Here is an 18,392-nt window from a genome sequence, read left to right as displayed (position 1 = left end):
TTTTTTTTTTTTTTTACCAAAGATAGGAGATTCGAACCCGCAACCTCTTAATTGAGTATGGGAAGACTATGCCATTTGAGCTATTACTCCTTGACACCTTGGTGATGCTATTACAGATAATAATAATAGTATGAATGAGAATTTTCATCGACATAAGACAAAATATATTAATAGACATATTCATTATTTCAAAAATGATTTGAATGCTTGAATTTGATGAAATTATTATATCTGCCTAGTAGTTAGAATTTCAATTTAACTCTTAAAATTCGTTGATATTATAATTTTAAATAAAGAAATTAGTTTTAAAAATTTATACTAAATTTGACGAATTTACGATTTAAATTTTGTTGAAATTTTATATTTTACATACTTAATTTACTTTTTTAATTTTACATAAAATTTTAATTTTCTCTACATTATTACAGGACATCAAAATTAGATACAAATAATTTTTCTTTTTATCGTGAATTTTATTACCGAAGTTCTAATATTACGGAGACTTGAAAATTCCACGTGTCATAAATATGGGGATTACACGTTCCTTTTGCATGGATGCAAAACTCGTGTGTTATAAAACTGGTAAAAGCAGAAGAAAACAGAGTAATGGATAGAGAGTGTAGAACACCGCAATTAGCAGTTACTTCAAATAACAGTTTTAAGTGTCACACTGAAATGGCGCCATAAGCTGCCACGTACGTAACCACCTTATTCATATATAACCGCATAAGGTGCCACATCGTCCTCCTCCTCCTCCTCCTTCTTCTTCTTCTTCCTTCGAGAATGAACCCTCACAGTCTATTGGCTTCTGCTGGAATAAACATAGGGTTAGCAATCATAATCATTTCAGTGTTCTCCGTTCTCAAGAAACAGCCTTCAAATTCTTCAATTTACTACGCTCGCACTCTCTCTCGCCGCCAAAACCTCCCTCTCCACTCCCGCCGCTTCCTCCCTTCTGTTTCCTGGGTTTCACGCGCCTTCCGCCTCACCGAGGACCAGATCCTCTCCGATCACGGCCTCGACGCTCTCGTCATCCTCAGGCTCTTCAAGTTCGGGTAACTAACTAACTCGCTCGCTCAAAATGATTAGTATTTTTGGTTAGCAGTGTAGAATTTTGTTGAAGTTAGATGTTTTTGCTAATTTGTTGTTACTTGCTCTGGTTCATAATGACTGGGAATTTGGATAAAGTGATACGTTAAAAATTTCAGTAAATTTGAATTGATGGATTTATTATCTTGAGGAAGAGTTTATTTGGCTCTTTGATGTTAGGATTAAGACAAAAGTTGATATGGTTTATGGTGTTTGCTGAAAGATCACAAATCTATAGGGTAATTATGCTTGTTCATTCTTCAGTTTCAGTTTGTTGAAGACGTATGTTTTGTTTGTAATTAAGCAGTAGTCAAAGAATTATATGAGATTGACACACTCGATTGTAATCCAACAATACTAGATAGTCTCAAATGGAACTTTTTTCTTAGTCCAATCAGTATAAGAAGACTCCATTTTCAGCAAGTATTGAGACATGAATGAATTGTCGAAGAAAGAAAAGTAGAGGTAAAAAGGAGAAGAGTAGTCAAAGACTCATGATGGAAGTAAACTTACTCTTAAGACTTGCTTTAAATTTTTACTTTAAGTGGGGTCATGAAACATCCGATGAGTTTGAGCTTCAACCATTTTGTATGTAGCATGCAGCTCTCTCACCAAATTTCCATCTTTTGTCCCCCTAAAATATATGACTGAATTTTAATACTTTTCTTGGGGGTTTGCACTTTGCAGTATTAAATTCTTTTCAGTATGTTCCCTTGTTGGGTTGGTGGTACTTCTCCCTATCAATTATGGTGAAAAGGAGCCCTCAGATAAGAGTTACTATACAACGGATTTGTTTACAATATCTAATGTCAGCAGAGGTTCTGAAAGGTGAGACTGTCCTGGAATCTTGCTCACATAAGCTACCTTTTAAAAAAAAAAATTTTTTTTGTCTGAAACATTGATACTTTGTTTCTGGAAAATGGGCATAGTAATTATTTGTCTATGTTAATGCAGAGAATAGTGCTCAACTCATGTTTATTGTAATGAAGTCAAATCACAGTTGTTAGAATATACGTGGGTCTGTAGAAGAGAAGATAATAATGATGATGAATATAGAGCATTCAAAGATTGCTAATGCAAATTGCATTTGACTGAATGAACCATTTTTTTAACTTAATTTTTACCTGAAAATGAAATATATTCATCAAGTTACCCTAATCTGTAACTCTGCCATTCATGCTTTGATGAATGTGTAGGAGAAATGCCTTATTAAGATAGATAATTCTCACTTATTGCTTCATTTTATATATGTCTCTTTGTGTATACCTTCTTATGAGTTCCCACATAAGGCAATGAGTCATTATATTAGCAATTCTATTACAGATTTTTAATATTTCCGTCTTGCTCTTATTAATATACAATGCCTTTAAACTGATCTCTTTTCATGATTTTTTTTTAACAGGCTTTGGGTGCATTTTTCATGCTTGTGTTTTATATCTTTCTATGGGATGTACCTGTTGTATAAGGTGAATTTCTCACAGCTTGATATCTTTTGGCGGTGTTGTCAAAACACACTTGTTGGAAGCATTTATTGCTTCTTACAAACAATAATTATCAAAGAGAAGTGCAGTTGATCTTAAAGTATTGGAATAGCCATATTGTTTAGTAAATTTATTCAATATAATATTGATATTACCTTTATGCATTATTCCATCTCCAGGAATTTGATGACATTTTGATTCAAAGGATTCAGCAACTTCAAAATATAAAACATAGACCTGACCAATTTACTATCATAGTTCGTGAAATTCCATTTTGCACAGAACACCAGGCTCGTGACTGTTCTGTCGATCATTTCTTCTCCAAACACTATCCAAGTACTTACTATTCTTTTCAAATGGTGTATGGTACTCAAGATCTTCAGGAGTTGGTGGTAAGAGCTATTTGCATTTCTGAGAGATATACCCCTTCAAAAAACATCATGTGCTATCCCACTACAACTCAGAATTATCATCATAGTATAATTTGGTGTGCAATGAGACTTATGAGAGTGTAGTCAATCTCTGCATGCTAATTTTGAAAATTGGATAACAAGTTTGTCAATGATGAGATGCTCTTATATCCTAGTCATATTTAATATTGGATGGAAATGTGTAGAATACAATAATTCTGAACAGTTTGAAATTCTTCTGGACTGTTTCCCTTTCAATTTTGACTTTAAGCATATAGGCAGCTAAAATGGCTTTGATAGATAGTTTTCCAATCAAACTTCCCTTGACATTCATATGATTGAAGTTCTATTTATATAACTTGGAAAAGGTTAGCAGCTTTTTCAAACAAAATCCATGTTTGAATTTAGTAAAACAGCAAGTATTTATATTTGGCTAAGAGTTCAAAGGTGCCAAAATGGAATTTGTTGATGCTAAACTGTAAATGGTAGTATTATATCCTGTATTTAGCATAAAGCAAATTTGCATTGATGTTTAATCAACTTATTTATGATTTTCTTATATTTTTTAGTTGCATAATTTTTTAATGGCCACTACAACTTTCTAATGGTATATTTATAAATGTATTCATTGTCCTGAAAGCATTTTTCAGATTTAATAGACCCGAGTTTAAGATGAGGAAAAAAAGTATCCTACTTTTTTGGAGTCATGGTAGAATTAATTTCTTTTTATTATATTCATAAATGCATCAAAGAATACAAATTTAGTTTATATTTCTGTAGCTCGCAATGGATTCTCTCACAGATATTATCAAATGTAGAACCAGGCAAAATCTCTTGCAAGGCAAATAGAGGATTCGAAAGAGACTTCCATGGCCAAGAAACCTAAGAATAAGTTGCCCCTCTTGGATGCATTACAACAAGAGACTTCAAAAGTAGATTTGCTTGAGGAAAAGCTTCAAGCTCTTTGTCACACGATTCCCAAGATGCAATGCAAAGACATGATCAAGAAAAAGGTATGTGTTTAATTATAGTTGTTTGAAAAGCTTTAGTTGATGTTCGTATAAAACACACAGTCTTATGAATATTATTTTGAGCAGATGTCTTTGGCTATTTATTTCTGTAAAAATGGTAACAAATGAACCAATTACCACGCTTTATCTAATGTATTAGGAGTTGCCAGCTGCTTTTGTTACATTCAAGTCCCGTTCGGGTGCTGCTACTGCAGCTGAGTTGCAACAGCATTCACATCCACTTCTCTGGATTACTGAAAAGGCCCCAGAACCAAGGGATGTTTCATGGAGAAATCTGAGAATATCGTACAGAGCAGTGCCACTTTATAGACTTGGCGTTCTTATCGCAGCATCACTGCTTACGGTTTTCTTTGCCATACCAGTTACTGCTGTTCAAGGAATAGCCAAATATGAGAAGCTGAAGAAATGGTTTCCTCCAGCCATGGTTATGCAGTTGATGTGAGAATCTTACAGTTATGCCTGCCACTTCTATAATTAATAACTATAAGTGATTGGGTCATACTTCTGTTTCCAGTTAGTTAAATGTCAGTGATCAACCTATTGCATGCAATTTTTTTCCTCCATTCACCATATTTTCGGTAATTTCAAAAGCAGTTATGACAATAGAGAAATTCTATGTTTCTCTGTAATGAGATAGGTGATGAGGTACGGATATTGAACATATTTTTATGTACTAGGTCTTAGCAATGGACGATTAAGTTTCTTTGAATTATTAACCCCACAGTTGAATTGGATAATCTCTAAAATAAATAGTGGAACTTCTACCTCTTAATTCCTCCGTTTTTGTTGCATTAATATGCTGATCACTTTTTCTTTTTAAATGTTCAAGTTTACTTCGTTTTTTTGTTTATTTTTTATTTTTTAATCTATGATCTACAGAATTGTCCTAACTATTTTTGGCTTATCCAACAACATATTTGAATCTTGAGAAATTTTGCTAAATGCTTCCAAAATCTGTAGAGATACAAATCATAAAAATCCAGATTCAATATGTAACTAAAGCACCGCTTGAAAGACATGTTAGAAAGACTGAAAGCTTCATTATTAGTAATTAATTAATCATTATCTAGTACAGAATATAAAGTGTTTAATTACTTATCTTTTTTCTGACATACTGTTCATTCTTTAGACCAGGAGTAAGCTCCATATTGACAGGATATCTTCCAAGTGTCGTACTCAAAGTATTCATATATATTGTGCCATTTGCGATGTTTGCTATGGCTAAAGTATCTGGATGTATTTCAAAAAGCAAGGAGGAGATCAAAGCCTGCAACATGGTTTTCTACTTTCTTGTTGGAAATGTGTTCTTCCTCAGTGTGTTATCAGGATCACTTCTTGATGAAATTGGACTATTTCTCAGTCACCCTAAAGATCTTCCTAGTCATCTTGCCAGAGCTGTCGCTGCCCAAGTACGATGTTTTCATTTTGTTAGTGCTGACATGATCTCTGTATGTTTCTTGGTTGTATATCTTTCTTTGATAATATTTTACAGGAATCTGGAAGCTATAAAGAATTTTGCATATTTGGCACACTACACTTTCAAGAATTAGCTTTTACTTTCTATATCATTTTATATATAATTAGTGATAGGGCAGAATGATGTCATTTGACTTGGATCAATTTAGCTGACTCCGTGGAGTGGGACAAGGCTTTGTTGTTGTTTTTTTTTTCAATTTTTACTATTTTTATTTTGATGAACCTGGTAATGATTTTGACTTCTGCTGTTTGTTCCAGGCTGATTTCTTTGTGACATACATCTTAACAGATGGTTTGTCAGGGTTTTCCTTGGAACTTCTCCAGCCTGGCTTACTGATTTGGGATACTTTAAGATCTTGTACACGTGGCTATCAACGAGAACAAAATCCTTATCTCTATTCATTGCCCTACTTCAGAATCATCCCTTTGGTCTCTCTCTCAGTACTAATTGGGATAGTGTATGCAGTGGTGGCACCATTGTTGCTCCCATTTCTTATCGTTTACTTTTGTCTAGGCTATGTTGTTTATATCAACCAGGTGAGTTTCTCAGCATCTTTATTAGAAAAATGCTATTTGGCATGAATATGAAAACATAGGAAGGTTTGATAGTTGATACTTTTTGTGGAAAAGCTGCTTCCACTGTTTTCTATTTATGATTTCTTTTCTTGTCCTTTTGATTTAAAGCATAGTTATACTCTATTCATCAATGAAGTTTTCTACTGAAAAGCAATGAAACTGCTTTATCTTTGTTTTTTCCCCTCCTTATAAGAATGTTTGGTCTATCTGGCTCCCCTTTTTCCTAAACCAAAGTTTGAGATGTTGGATGAATGATGTACATCAATGTTTCTTCTTTTGGTATTTTCACCATTTCATGTTTGGGAATGGACAAATTCCAATGAAAATATATATAGTATCCACCAGGCATTGCTCATTTGTACATTTTACTAATGTTGTTTTACTTTGCAGATTCAACATGTATATGAAACAACATATGAAACATGCGGACAATATTGGCCATACATTCATCACTATATTCTCCTGGCAATCATTCTCATGCAGATTACCATGATTGGTATATTTGGACTGAAGTCAAAGCCAGCCGCTTCTATAGCATCGATTCCACTTCTTTTGTTCACTCTGATGTTTAATGAGTATTGCAAGATGCGCTTTCTCCCTTCCTTTCACCATTATTCTCTCAAGGTGAGCTCAACAGCTAGAAACATATTATCTGTTCTCATTCTAAGGACTTAATGGATGCATGCAGTGAGTGAGAAACACATGGTGGTAAATGTTTACAAAGTAGTGTGTGATGGATTTACCATCTGCTGTCTTCTCTGTTACATATCTGTGCAATATCTTACCAAGGCTGTATTTACTTCTACCACTAGGATGCTGTTGAAAACGATGAACTTGATGAGGAGAGTGGCCAGTTGATGTTCCACTATGAGAACGCATTTAATGCATACTGTCCACCAGGCCTACGACCAGTGAATTTTACGGCATCAGAATCTAGCTCCACACCATTAGTTTCTCCATGATCTTAGATTGCTTCATTGATCTGGTGAAAAACTATAAGCTTTTTCTGTAGGCAAGATACATCCTCACGAGTCATAAGGTTTATGACACCAACAGAGAGATATATGATTGGATATATTCACTGTATGTTTTGGTTGGGAGGAAATTTCATTGATGAGCTTTGTGTAATTTTACATGTCAAATTCATCTATGGAAATTTCCATCCCGTTTTTATCCCCAACTAAACATACCCTTAAAGTAAGGATGTATCAAAGGAATGTATAAACTAGCAAGAAGCATCCCCTGTTACTCATTCACTGCGAGAATATAATCAATACCATTAGCTAGTTTTTTCTTTTGGGTGATCTTCCATTTTATTTATTTATGCATTTGACTTTCATATTCACATGCAGTGGCTTGTGCAATCCAACTGTGCTTTCCACAAGACCACAAGTCTTAAGTGCTTGCCAAAATAATTTTGGGTAATGATGATTGCCATTTATCTCTTCAAGTATAATTATTTTCTGAACATTTTGGTAACTAAATAAGCAAAAAAGTACATTTTCCAAATTTTTATTAGAGAATAAGATGGGGAATATAATATTCAATTATATATATATATATATATATATATATATATATATATATATATATATATATATATATATATATATATATATATATATATATATATATATATATATATATATATATATATATATATTGGCCAATATCAAGATGGCACAGATTATGTTCTTTCGCTTACATTCAAAAAATGGCACTAAATACTTAACAGTAGAACTGCTAGATTCTTCATTTTGAAAGAGAAGCCTCTTTTATGATTGCATCCCAATAAGCATCATCCCATTGGTCTCTGTAATTGTCTTTCATGCTGAATACACTTTTAATGCTCTCTACATACATTCTCTCCTTCCAATCCTCCACAGGAGGCAATCCTGCTTCTGCAGCTAGCCAATTGCAGTACTCAACCTACATGGTACAAAATGCAAATGGGTAAAGGGAAATCATAACTTAATTTTCATCATTCATTCATACGGAACATTTAGGTGGATTGTTATCCATATATCATAAAGTGACATTAGCATTTAATTCATTATGATAAAGAGAAATGATGGGTGATAAAATTATTCTAGACCAATATATGCCAAAATCACTCTTCATTCAAATTCTAGAGTTTTCAAAGACCAACAATAGATGTCAAAATCACATGTTCCTAAAACTATTGCTTTGCAGAATCTATAATCTATATGGGATTTAATGATTTTGGGACTGTCACAGACAAACAAGATCAAGAGAAAGAGAAAGAGAAAAACCTCTTTGAAATGCAAGTGGTGAGTGGTGTGCTTGGGATACCCATTTTTCTCCATCCATTGATAGTATTCTTCAACAGAAGTCATCATTTCCTTTTCAGATGGTAACTGAACTTTCCCAGATAAAACACGAGCTACCCACTTGCATTGTAAATCCGTCATTTGGAAGATGATATCCTGAAACCACATCCAAGCTCAACAGAATTTAGAAGTACAGCTATGGTACATTTTTAAGCACACTAAATTTGGTAAGACTCATAACACACAGATTGCTTATTGGTTATTTCTTTAATCTTCAAAATTAAAATGATGTACAAACAATAAAACAACATGGCAAATGTTTTGATTAAAAAATTAGAGTTCAATTTGGTGTAAAACGTTAAAACGTTTTATTCAATCATTCCATTACATCTGTTTTTTGGATAACTATTTACGTGGTTAATATAAGAAAGTTCAATTTTAGTATACTGATAGTGTAACATAGTCGTTTAATCACATTATTTTTAGGAAAAGAGAGAGAAGGAAAGTGTTTGAACTTTGAACAGTGAAATCATTCTGTCCTCTTCTCTCCTCTCCCTTTCCCTTTATGAGATACCAATTTGCGAAGGCAACATATTATCATGAGAAATTGGTGAACATCAAATTGCAGCCATGATAGCTTGCAACACAAGAAAACTAGTTACCAGTTACCTTCTCAGTTAGACCGATAAAAGAGAGGGAGGGAGCCAATGAAGGAGGGAATACATGCTTGTATAATGGTCCAACACGATTATCTTCAATGGTAACTATTCCATTTGTTTCAAGAAATGGAAAGTGATACGTGTATCTGTCAAAATCATGCATTAACTTCGAGAATGAAAACACACACAATAAAAGGAGTTATAATTCATCACTCAAAAGATAGTTGGAGTATAATTCATCATGCTTGTATAATCCATTAACTATTCCATTTCATTCATCAGTCACCAAATTAGATTCTAAAAGTTATAATTCAATACAGCTGTAATGGAAACATAAGCAATATAAAAAACAAAAAAAAAAAAAAAAGCAAAAAAGCTTGGAGTATTGTTCCAAAACAATGCTAAGATTGAAAACTGTGATCCATTTTTAAGTTTTTTTTCCTTGTTTTCCAGAACAACTACCTTAAACAATAAACAGTTTTTCAAACAGGACAAGTTTTAGAGTTGAAAGATTTTCTTGAAAACACAAAACTAACAAGATAAGCATCCTTCAAAAAGATCATAACACAAACCCGGTGCAGTAGAACATAACATCTGCATGAATAGAGGATCCATCCTCAAATGCTACCAAACTCTCTTCGGTTACATATTTTACCTGCAATTAGATTATTGAAGTAAGAAATTTATTTCTACTGAATTCAACTAACAAAATATACTGGAAATGCAAATAGAAAATAAAAACAGAAATCAATAAGACAAGACATGTTCTTAGCGTACCATTTTATGCTGCCATATGTTATCATGATTTGGCACTTTCATAACCATAACTTCTGGACTTCTAGATGCTACATGAACCTCTTTAGCTACTTTTGCAACATCTCTTGAGATGTCAAAAGCACTCGCTGCAAATCCAATTATAACTACTACCTGTGTTAAGGGCCAAATACCAATATTCAGCACTCGTTTGCTTTGATGCAAAACTATCACTTAGAATTTGAAGGGTTGTCACTAATTTTTTTTTGGTTGTTTACGGTCCTTGACCCATCAAGTCAAGGACTAATCCGTCGCCGGATATGAATACCATTTAAGGGTCTGTCGCTGTCCAATGGGTTGCTGTATGTACAAATAAGGATTCGAAATCCCGACACTTGCTTAAGCTGATGACTTAGGGCTTGTTTGGATGAGCTTTTAAGAAAAGATCTTTTTTCGAGTTATCTTTTTATAAAAGATCTTATAGAGAAGTAAAAGTAATTTTATGTTTGGATATCTCATGTAAAAAGGTCTTTTTATTAATCAATTATGTTTGAGTATAACAATATAAAAGTACTTTTTTGTTTATTTATTACATGAAAAATATCTTTTTTCTAAGGAAAAAAAAGATCTTTTAAAAAAAGATATAAATTATAACTTCTCAAAAAAGATTTTTTTTTTATTTTACTAGTGCTTTTACTTTTACTACTAGAAATTTGCCAAACACGTTAAAAAATAAAAAAAAAGATATTTTTTCATTGAAAAAATATCTTTTTTTAACAAAATAATAGCGCCCAAACATGCACTTAGGTGACCACTCAACTAACCCAAGTTGGTTAAGGGTTGTCACTAACTAAAAAATTTGTAGTGCACACAGGGAAAGGAAAAAAGAAGTGTTTTTTAATGATTCTTAGAACACTACCTTATCTCGAAATGTTTCGGGTACTCTGTAGTTGTGACTATGTATCTGATATCCAGGCCATTTTTCAATCCCTGCAGCACAGTACAAAATGAGGAACCAATGATGAATCTTATAAGTATGTGGAGACATTGGTGCACCCATTGCTCAAAATCAAGTTGAAAAAATTCATAAAATGATTCATCTTTTGTTTATCAATTCAAATGTTACTTATTATTTCGAGAGTAGTAGTATAAAGATAAGTGTCAATTGGATTATAGTGTCAAAAAATAGAAAATTATATAACTAGCTAGGGTAGAAGGCTAGAACATATTGTAATGTAAGTGTGTAGCAAAAGTTTTCATTTTGTTTTTAAATAAGTTAAATTTGATACATTTGATATAGTATATAATAGTTTGTACTATTATTCAATTAAATTTACTATTTTTTTATAATTGTTTAAGTAGTAAATAAAAATAGTTATTTATATAATAATAAATAATTAAATATATGTATAAAATAGCTTTATTATATTGGAGGTACACAAAACTTAAAACTCATAAAGATATAAAAAATACTTTGTAAAAGCATCTAAAGTCAGAAAATAATGAAAATAATCTTTTGCTTTTTACATAAAAATATTGGATTCTCACGTGAAGTAAAGTAATATTATTTTGTGATAAAATATATAATTTGACTAATAAAAAAATTTATTTTAATTTAGATATTATGAATTCAAAAACACTTTACATATTATTTTTTTATTATGTTAGGTGTATACTAAAATTAACTACTAATATAAAATATATGTTAAAATATAAAATATATATTAAAAATAAATTAAACAATACATGTATTTATATACAAATACATATTGGTTAATTTTAGTAACTGAATTTGATATATAAATATCAATTTTTAATTTACTAAATATATTAATTTTTCAATTAAATCCAAAAGTGAAGTAGATATTTATTTTAAGACCGGAAAGAATTCTTTTTTTTTATGTTGTCTACTGTAGTTTTTAACCCGACATGTCAAAGATTAATTTGTCGCAGATTTAAGTTTTATGTAAGAGTTATGAAGCACGGGCACTTTCTTGATTTGTCGTGTCTCCGTGTCGGACACGATACACATCTTTCTTGATTTGTCGTGTTCTCATGTTGGACACATTTCGGACACGCGTGTCTGTGTCCAACCGTGTCTTAATAAAAATTAAAAAAAAATTTCTGGACATGTTTGGACACATACCTAAATACCATAACGTGTCAGTGTGTCCAATTTTATTTTTAACATGTATTCTTAAAATGAGTTTAAAAATAGTATATATTATTAATTATTAAATATTAAAATAAAATATATTTTAAATATTTTATATAATTAAAAAATATTAAAAATAATTAAAATATTAATTTATATTTTAATATTACTAAAATACTAAAATATTATTTCAATTTATTTAAAAGATATTTTATATTTTATATATATGCCGTGTTTTATAAGAATTTTAAATTCGTATGTTCCTTGTAGTGTCATGTTTCGTGTCCATATATCATAATTTTTGGGAGTTATCGTTAACCAATGAAATTGTTGTATTCAAATTTTGACATACTAACTTAAGTGGACGAGTAAACTGACATCTCGACCAACCTTAACAGCTCAAGTTGGTTGAAAGAATACTTAATTTACCGAACTCTTGTGTATCTGAAACAAGTGTTCCCCAATTATAACAGAGAGGAAAAACGGTTAGTAGTTATTTACCGGGAATGGTTGGTACTCTTGGTTGAGTGAAGTGACCGTTACACACAACAACCGCTTCAAACATCTCCTTACTCACCAAAACCTCCTCACTCCTCTTCGTTTTCCACTCCACCAACCACAACCCAGTTCCAACCCGCTCCACCCGAACCACCTCGCTCCCAAACCGAACCATACCGCGCAACCCGAACTCCTCTGCAAACTCATTCACGAACCGCAGCACCTCCTTGTGACCCGGGAACGTTCTCCGGTCACCGTCTTCGTCCTCCCGAAACGGATAATCCACGAACCCCATTATCTGTCTCGGCAGATTGGTCCGCAGCGACAGGTACACGCTACTGTGGACCACTTCCCGGGTTGGTTCGAGTCCAGCCGGGTCGGAGTCTATTCTCGGGTCGTAATTCCATGTGCCTCCGAGGTCGTCGCCTTTTTCAAAAACAACTACCTCGATTCCCTGGCGGTGCAGCTCGCGAGCCATTGCTAGGCCCGCGATGCCTGCGCCGACGACGGCGGTTCGGCGTGGTACGGGCATAATTTGAAATTAAATTAATGAGGATGAAAATAATGGAATTGGTGCTGAGTGAGAGAGTGTGGATATATATAGAGAGATAGAGAGTTAGAGAGGGAGTTGGTGAGGGGAAGGGACAAAAATGAGAATGAAAAAGTGATGGCGACTCCATTGATGACTCTGCTCGTGCCGTGGAAAGAGAATCACGTGACGATGGCGGAGGACTTTTATTTGAAGGTGTACAACTTAGAAATAAGGATGGATAATTACTCACGTAATTAATCTTCTAATTTGGGTGATATTATTTCCCTACCTGCTAATAAACAATGCTAAATTTCTTTTAGAGTTTAATTTTGATGTATAAAATGTTTTATTCAGTAATTATATTTGTTATTTTAGATGATGTTATTTTTTAGAAAAAAGGACAAATAGGTTATTGACCTTTTGCTCCGCGGACATTTTTCGTTCCTGATCATTGAAAAATACTTTTAAGTTCCTGACCTTCACAAAACTTGGACGAATCAGTTTCTGACGGAGGCATTTGGACGGAGGGACTGATCTGTCCAAATTTTGTGAAGGTCAGGGACTTAAAAGTATTTTTCAATGGTTAGGGACAAAAATGTCCGCGACACAAAAAGTCAGGGACTTATTTGTCTTTTTCTCTATTTTTTATTAATATAAAAAAAATTATTTTTATTAATATAATATTACATAATTAGATACATACATAAAATTATTTTATACTATAATAATGTTTTAAAATTAAATTCTTTCTGTTATGTGCACGTGCATAATTGTATACCAGCACTTTAGCTATAGTAGTATCACTATATGTTCAATGAATCTAACCTGCTGCATACACAACATTACTAATGATCAAATTTGGAATAGTATGTCACTTAAATAATCTAACAAACTAAGCATAGCCAACAAAAATTACCTTATCAAGTTTAGTTTTTCTTCTATCATTCTTTTCTTCATCTTCAATACAAATTTTATATTCTCATCCTTATAATATTCATCTATTGAAAATGATTTTATTAGGCTTTAAACTTTTTTCGTTCATTTCATCTACAAACTTCTTTTAAATAGCAGATTCTACAAAAATCATTGATCAAGCATTGTACATAATTAAGTCTGGCCTAATATCATAATTGATCATTATTTAAAAATTCTTTAAGGCCAAATTAATATTTCATATTTACATTGTCCATCAATTAAAATGATAAAGATAACACTATTTAAAACCAACTAATTTTTACATATTTAATCAAATAAAATTTCTGCAATTTAAGAAAAAGAAGCAAGAAATTAAAGTTGTCACCAACTAAAGCCAATAATCAGTCCAGCAGTAGGTACAATAGTTTGTTAAAATTTAAGGTTATTTGTATTACTATGGTTTAATATTTTTTTTTTGGTCAGAATGGTGTATTTTGGATATGTTTTTGTAGTTATAATTAGTTAAGAATTTAATGCATTGTTTGGTTTAAAGGAAATTGGGTGGAAGGAAAACGTAAGGATGGAAAATGAATGAAAAATTAACTTTTTTTTCTGTTTGGATTAAGATAGAAAATAGGAAGGAAAACATAAAAGTGGTACGGAGGCAATGGAAAATTTTTTTCTCGGACATGAGATGAAAATTGGTTAAAAAAGTATAAACAATGGTAAAAGATATATTTACCCTTTATAGAAACAATGATAAAAATACATTGATATAGTATTATTTATATATAATATAGAAAAGGATGTCAATGTAATTTCATTTAGTTATGATTTTCTTTCTTCTTACTTTTCTTTCTATCCAAACAAAAGAAAAATTTTCTCCTATTTTCTTTTCATCTATTTTCTCTTCATCCAAACAACATAAAAAAAAATCAACTTTTTCTTTCATTTTCTTTCCTTCTATTTTCTTTTTTCTCATTTTCTTTCCTTTTATTTTCCATTTTTCATCCAAACAAAATGTAAGTGTCTTATTAAAAAATTTTAGAGGTTTATTTTTTTATTTTATTATAGTGTATTGTTGACATTATATGAAAAAAATTTTCTTTAAAAATAGTTTCTTGACACATAATCAATTAAGTTACACGTAAACACAATCCATTAATTCTAAGTGGAAAGTTTCTCTTACCGGAGACCCAGAAAAAAAGTTAGTGATTAAAGACCGCATTGTCATTTTGAACAATGAGTCAGAATGAGATTTTACTCGTTTTTAAGGTTACGTTTGTTTATAGAAATAGGACACTAAATAGAGATAATGCATCTAGAGATATTGAATTAGTGTATTTTGTGTTCATCTTGATAGAAAGAACACAGACAAGGGATACAATTTATTTTTTATTTTTTCTTTCATTATTTTTGTTAATTTTTTATAATTATATTTTTTATTGTTATATTTTTTATCTCAAATTTTTTGAATAAAAAAATGAGAATAAATTGAATTTTCATAATTTGTTTTAGTTTATCACCAAACAGAATACAAGAACACAAAATTTTGTATCTCTGCCTATTAGTGTCTTATCCTATTCTGTTGTCACAGTATCTTGTCCTGTTATTAGAAACAAACGCAGAGGGCTATTTTTTTTTTTCAAAAGTTTGGAACAGAGCCAAAAGCCCAACAGAAGTCTGAAAGGAAGCCATGGAAAAAAAAAAAAAACATAAATTTACACTTCCGGTGAAGCAGGCGGATAAAAATATAAAATCGTGGCTTCCGGTGCTCCGATTTTGGCGTGGTGGTCGGCGATGGAGTTGGCTTCTATGTTAGTTTGCCCAAAACTGAATGCTCCACTCTCTGTTCTCTATTCTTGAACTTTACAGTGCCTCCACTTTATCTTCTTCATTTATCACTCTTCTTCTGATGATGATTCGCAGAACTCCACTATTAAGCTCATCCGAGAAAATCACTCTTCTTTATCTTCACCATCGATCGGAGCTTCATTCACAAGCCAAAAAGAAGTGGAATGTCAGCTCGCTACTTAGTTTAAGTCAAGCTAGAGGTGAGAGATTTTTGAAGGGGCCTATCTAAGCTAAGTTTAAGGTATGCATGCTAAGTGTTTGATAAAATTCCTATGAGAAAGGTTTTAGTTATATAGTTAGTCGGAAAGAGGTTAAAGCTGCTTTTAGATGCCATGATATTATGTGGTTGCTGCAGAAACTTTCGGAAAGAAAACAGCTAATGTTATTCCTGCTAGATTTTTGGGAGGAAAATGTATGAGTTTCGTCTAAGAACTGAGAGATTGAGTTCTTGCTGCTGGATTGTTGATATATCCATTACAATGAATGAGATGTTATTAAAGGGGTTTTGTTGCAGCTAAGAATTTTGGACAGCAAAGAGGCTTTATTATGATGGTCCATGATGATGATTTTAGCTTAATAAGATGTTTCTGTAGCTGCCTTATGTTGTTTGGTGCTTTATATGGTTGAGGGATAAACTAGACACTTATAGGATCCACCTTATAAATTTGTAGAATTTTATAAGAGTCCTCATACTCCCTTTGAAAATTTTGAGATTCTGTCCATAATCCAGAAACATTAATGCTACTCAACCTGATCAACTTGTCTGAGACTGGGTTACCTGACACAGTTGCAAGGAGAATGACACGCTATTTTATTTTTTGATAAAACAGATTAAAAAAATGAATTAAATTATATAAGTTTAGTTCTGTTCGGTTCAACCTATTTATGAGGTGTTTTTTCATTTGACGCTAATTTCATTCATCAAGTGAATTTCTCTTGATTACAAACTGATTGTTTGAAGTGTATTTGCAGGTGATTTCGCTGTAAATTTCTGTTCATTTTTTGCTTCCCATAGCCACAAACCACTATTTCCTTTCGGAGAGACCTATTAACAATGGAGTTTGTGAGTTCTTTATGTACCCTTTCTTTTTTGCATTTTAATTGTATATGATAAAAAATTTTCCTGGGTTTTAATTTTTTGGTTTTGTTATTGTGCTTTTGTAGACATGTTTGAGCAAAGGTAGGGGATCGCACTTCCCACCATGTCACATCCTAAACTTAGGTGGAATTAAGATCCTATTGGATTGCCCACTAGACCTTTCTGCTCTCACACCATTCTCCCCGGTAACTACTGCTTTTTATGCATTGCCATCATTAGAAGAAGATAAAGTGGATGCAAACAATGATGTTGGTTCAATGGCTGTGCCTGCGAAGAGGCAGAAAATTGAAAACCAACCAGAAAATAAAACCTTAATTTTTGCTGAACCATGGTACAAGACTGTTATGAACTTGCACCTATGGAATCCCTCTTTCATTGATGTTGTACTAATCTCCAGTCCAATGGGTATTTTAGGATTGCCTTTTCTTACTCAGATGAAGGGATTCTCGGCTAAGGTAGTGCTCTTATTGCTGTGAGATTTATTTCTTGTTATTGGAGACCAGCCTTATCATCACCGATCATAGTCTCTAGATTTTATCTACCTAGTGTATTGTTTCAATTGAATAGATTTACGCACCGAAGTATCAGCAAGACTGGGTGAGCTAGTGATGAGGGATCTTGTATCAATGCATAAGGAATTAAAACAATTCTATGGACCAACGGAAACTGATTTCCCTGTATGGCTGAGGCAGGAAGAAGTTGAGAAGATTCCTTCTGTATTGAGAGAGATAATATTGGGCAAAGATGGAACGGAGTTGGGTGGTTTGAGGCCCTTATACAGGTAATCTGCACTTCTTGTAGTCTACATTTATGATTTTAACTTGCAAAGACTGAAGATTCTTTACCCAAAACTAATGCAATATCACGGTATGAGTGATAACATTTGTGATTGATAAATTATAAATCAATGTTGTATGGATATGAAAGGGTATCAGTATGTTACATAATTGCAATTATAATTATAATTATTTGAAAGTTAAACTTATAAAGTATGTCATTTTAAACAATTCAAACACTAACTGTGTGTTCAAGAAGATCCATAATTTTTTGTTGGGTACAAATAGAAATTCGTAAGTTTGAGTACAAAATATGACCGGCAATATCAGGAAGAGTAGTAGACTGAGATTGCCAAAGTTGAGATATATATTTCAATAGTTCTCGATTATTATAATTGGAAGATCATAACAATTACTTTGGACTGTGTGCATTTATATTAATGTTAATATTAATTTGTAATTTTGTATATATGAATCTTATTACCTGTTAAAGTGTTTGCATTAACAACTATTTATATCTCAAAATTACTTCTGAAATAGATGTGGGAATATTACATTAATTGGTTCAGAGCACAAGGCAAATTTTTCCAGCAAATGTAACATGTTCCTGTGCTCAAATGTATGGGGTTGGCCACTTCAGCCCTGGCTTTTAAACTTGATTAACCTATTAGATGCTTGAGGTTGCTTATTAAAAATTTAAAAACAAGGAGAGTTCCCCAAACCCAACATGGCAAGATGAGTGGAAATAACTTCATACACTATATCAGTTAAACTATATTTTTTTTGTTCAATGTGTA

At 32.3% G+C, this 18,392-nt stretch overlaps 2 protein-coding genes and 1 long non-coding RNA gene across 3 annotated transcripts; 2 read left to right on the top strand and 1 right to left on the bottom strand.

Moving 5' to 3' along the window:
* Positions 1-584: 584 nt before the first annotated feature.
* LOC112782561 (CSC1-like protein At3g54510) lies at positions 585-7,360 on the top strand. The gene is made up of 10 exons (XM_025825004.3): positions 585-1,055; positions 1,777-1,917; positions 2,492-2,555; positions 2,750-2,962; positions 3,799-3,993; positions 4,151-4,449; positions 5,141-5,420; positions 5,746-6,024; positions 6,454-6,687; positions 6,876-7,360. The coding sequence occupies exons 1-10, from the start codon at positions 784-786 to the stop codon at positions 7,023-7,025; spliced, it is 2,127 nt and encodes a 708-aa protein (XP_025680789.1). The 5' UTR covers positions 585-783; the 3' UTR covers positions 7,026-7,360.
* A 344-nt stretch (positions 7,361-7,704) lies between these two features.
* On the bottom strand, positions 7,705-13,002 carry LOC112782560 (flavin-containing monooxygenase FMO GS-OX-like 2). Its single transcript, XM_025825003.3, has 7 exons — positions 12,423-13,002; positions 10,686-10,756; positions 9,791-9,940; positions 9,586-9,668; positions 9,024-9,159; positions 8,337-8,510; positions 7,705-7,992 (listed from the first exon to the last, which is right to left on the bottom strand). The coding sequence occupies exons 1-7, from the start codon at positions 12,949-12,951 to the stop codon at positions 7,816-7,818; spliced, it is 1,320 nt and encodes a 439-aa protein (XP_025680788.1). The 5' UTR covers positions 12,952-13,002; the 3' UTR covers positions 7,705-7,815.
* Positions 13,003-15,541: 2,539 nt separating this feature from the next.
* LOC112782559 (uncharacterized) lies at positions 15,542-17,274 on the top strand. Its single transcript, XR_011878284.1, has 4 exons — positions 15,542-15,683; positions 15,796-15,961; positions 16,693-16,783; positions 16,885-17,274. It is a non-coding gene; the product is annotated as an uncharacterized lncRNA (long non-coding RNA).
* Positions 17,275-18,392: the final 1,118 nt, after the last annotated feature.

This window comes from Arachis hypogaea, chromosome 20, assembly GCF_003086295.3.
Source record: "Arachis hypogaea cultivar Tifrunner chromosome 20, arahy.Tifrunner.gnm2.J5K5, whole genome shotgun sequence".
Taxonomy (NCBI): domain Eukaryota; kingdom Viridiplantae; phylum Streptophyta; class Magnoliopsida; order Fabales; family Fabaceae; genus Arachis; species Arachis hypogaea.
This window is presented reverse-complemented; position numbering and strand designations above follow the sequence as displayed.

Bases quoted from the DNA above. Each gene is read 5' to 3' on its own strand.
- LOC112782561 (XM_025825004.3), top strand. From the start codon at position 784: ATGAACCCTCACAGTCTATTGGCTTCTGCTGGAATAAACATAGGGTTA. The intron at 2,556-2,749 runs GTGAATTTCTCA...TTCCATCTCCAG, and splicing joins GGATGTACCTGTTGTATAAG to GAATTTGATGACATTTTGAT. The intron at 4,450-5,140 runs GTGAGAATCTTA...TTCATTCTTTAG, and splicing joins GCCATGGTTATGCAGTTGAT to ACCAGGAGTAAGCTCCATAT.
- LOC112782560 (XM_025825003.3), bottom strand. From the start codon at position 12,951: ATGCCCGTACCACGCCGAACCGCCGTCGTCGGCGCAGGCATCGCGGGC. The intron at 9,160-9,585 runs GTTTGTGTTATG...TGATTTTGACAG, and splicing joins GTTATGTTCTACTGCACCGG to ATACACGTATCACTTTCCAT. The intron at 7,993-8,336 runs GTTTTTCTCTTT...TGTACCATGTAG, and splicing joins ACCACTTGCATTTCAAAGAG to GTTGAGTACTGCAATTGGCT.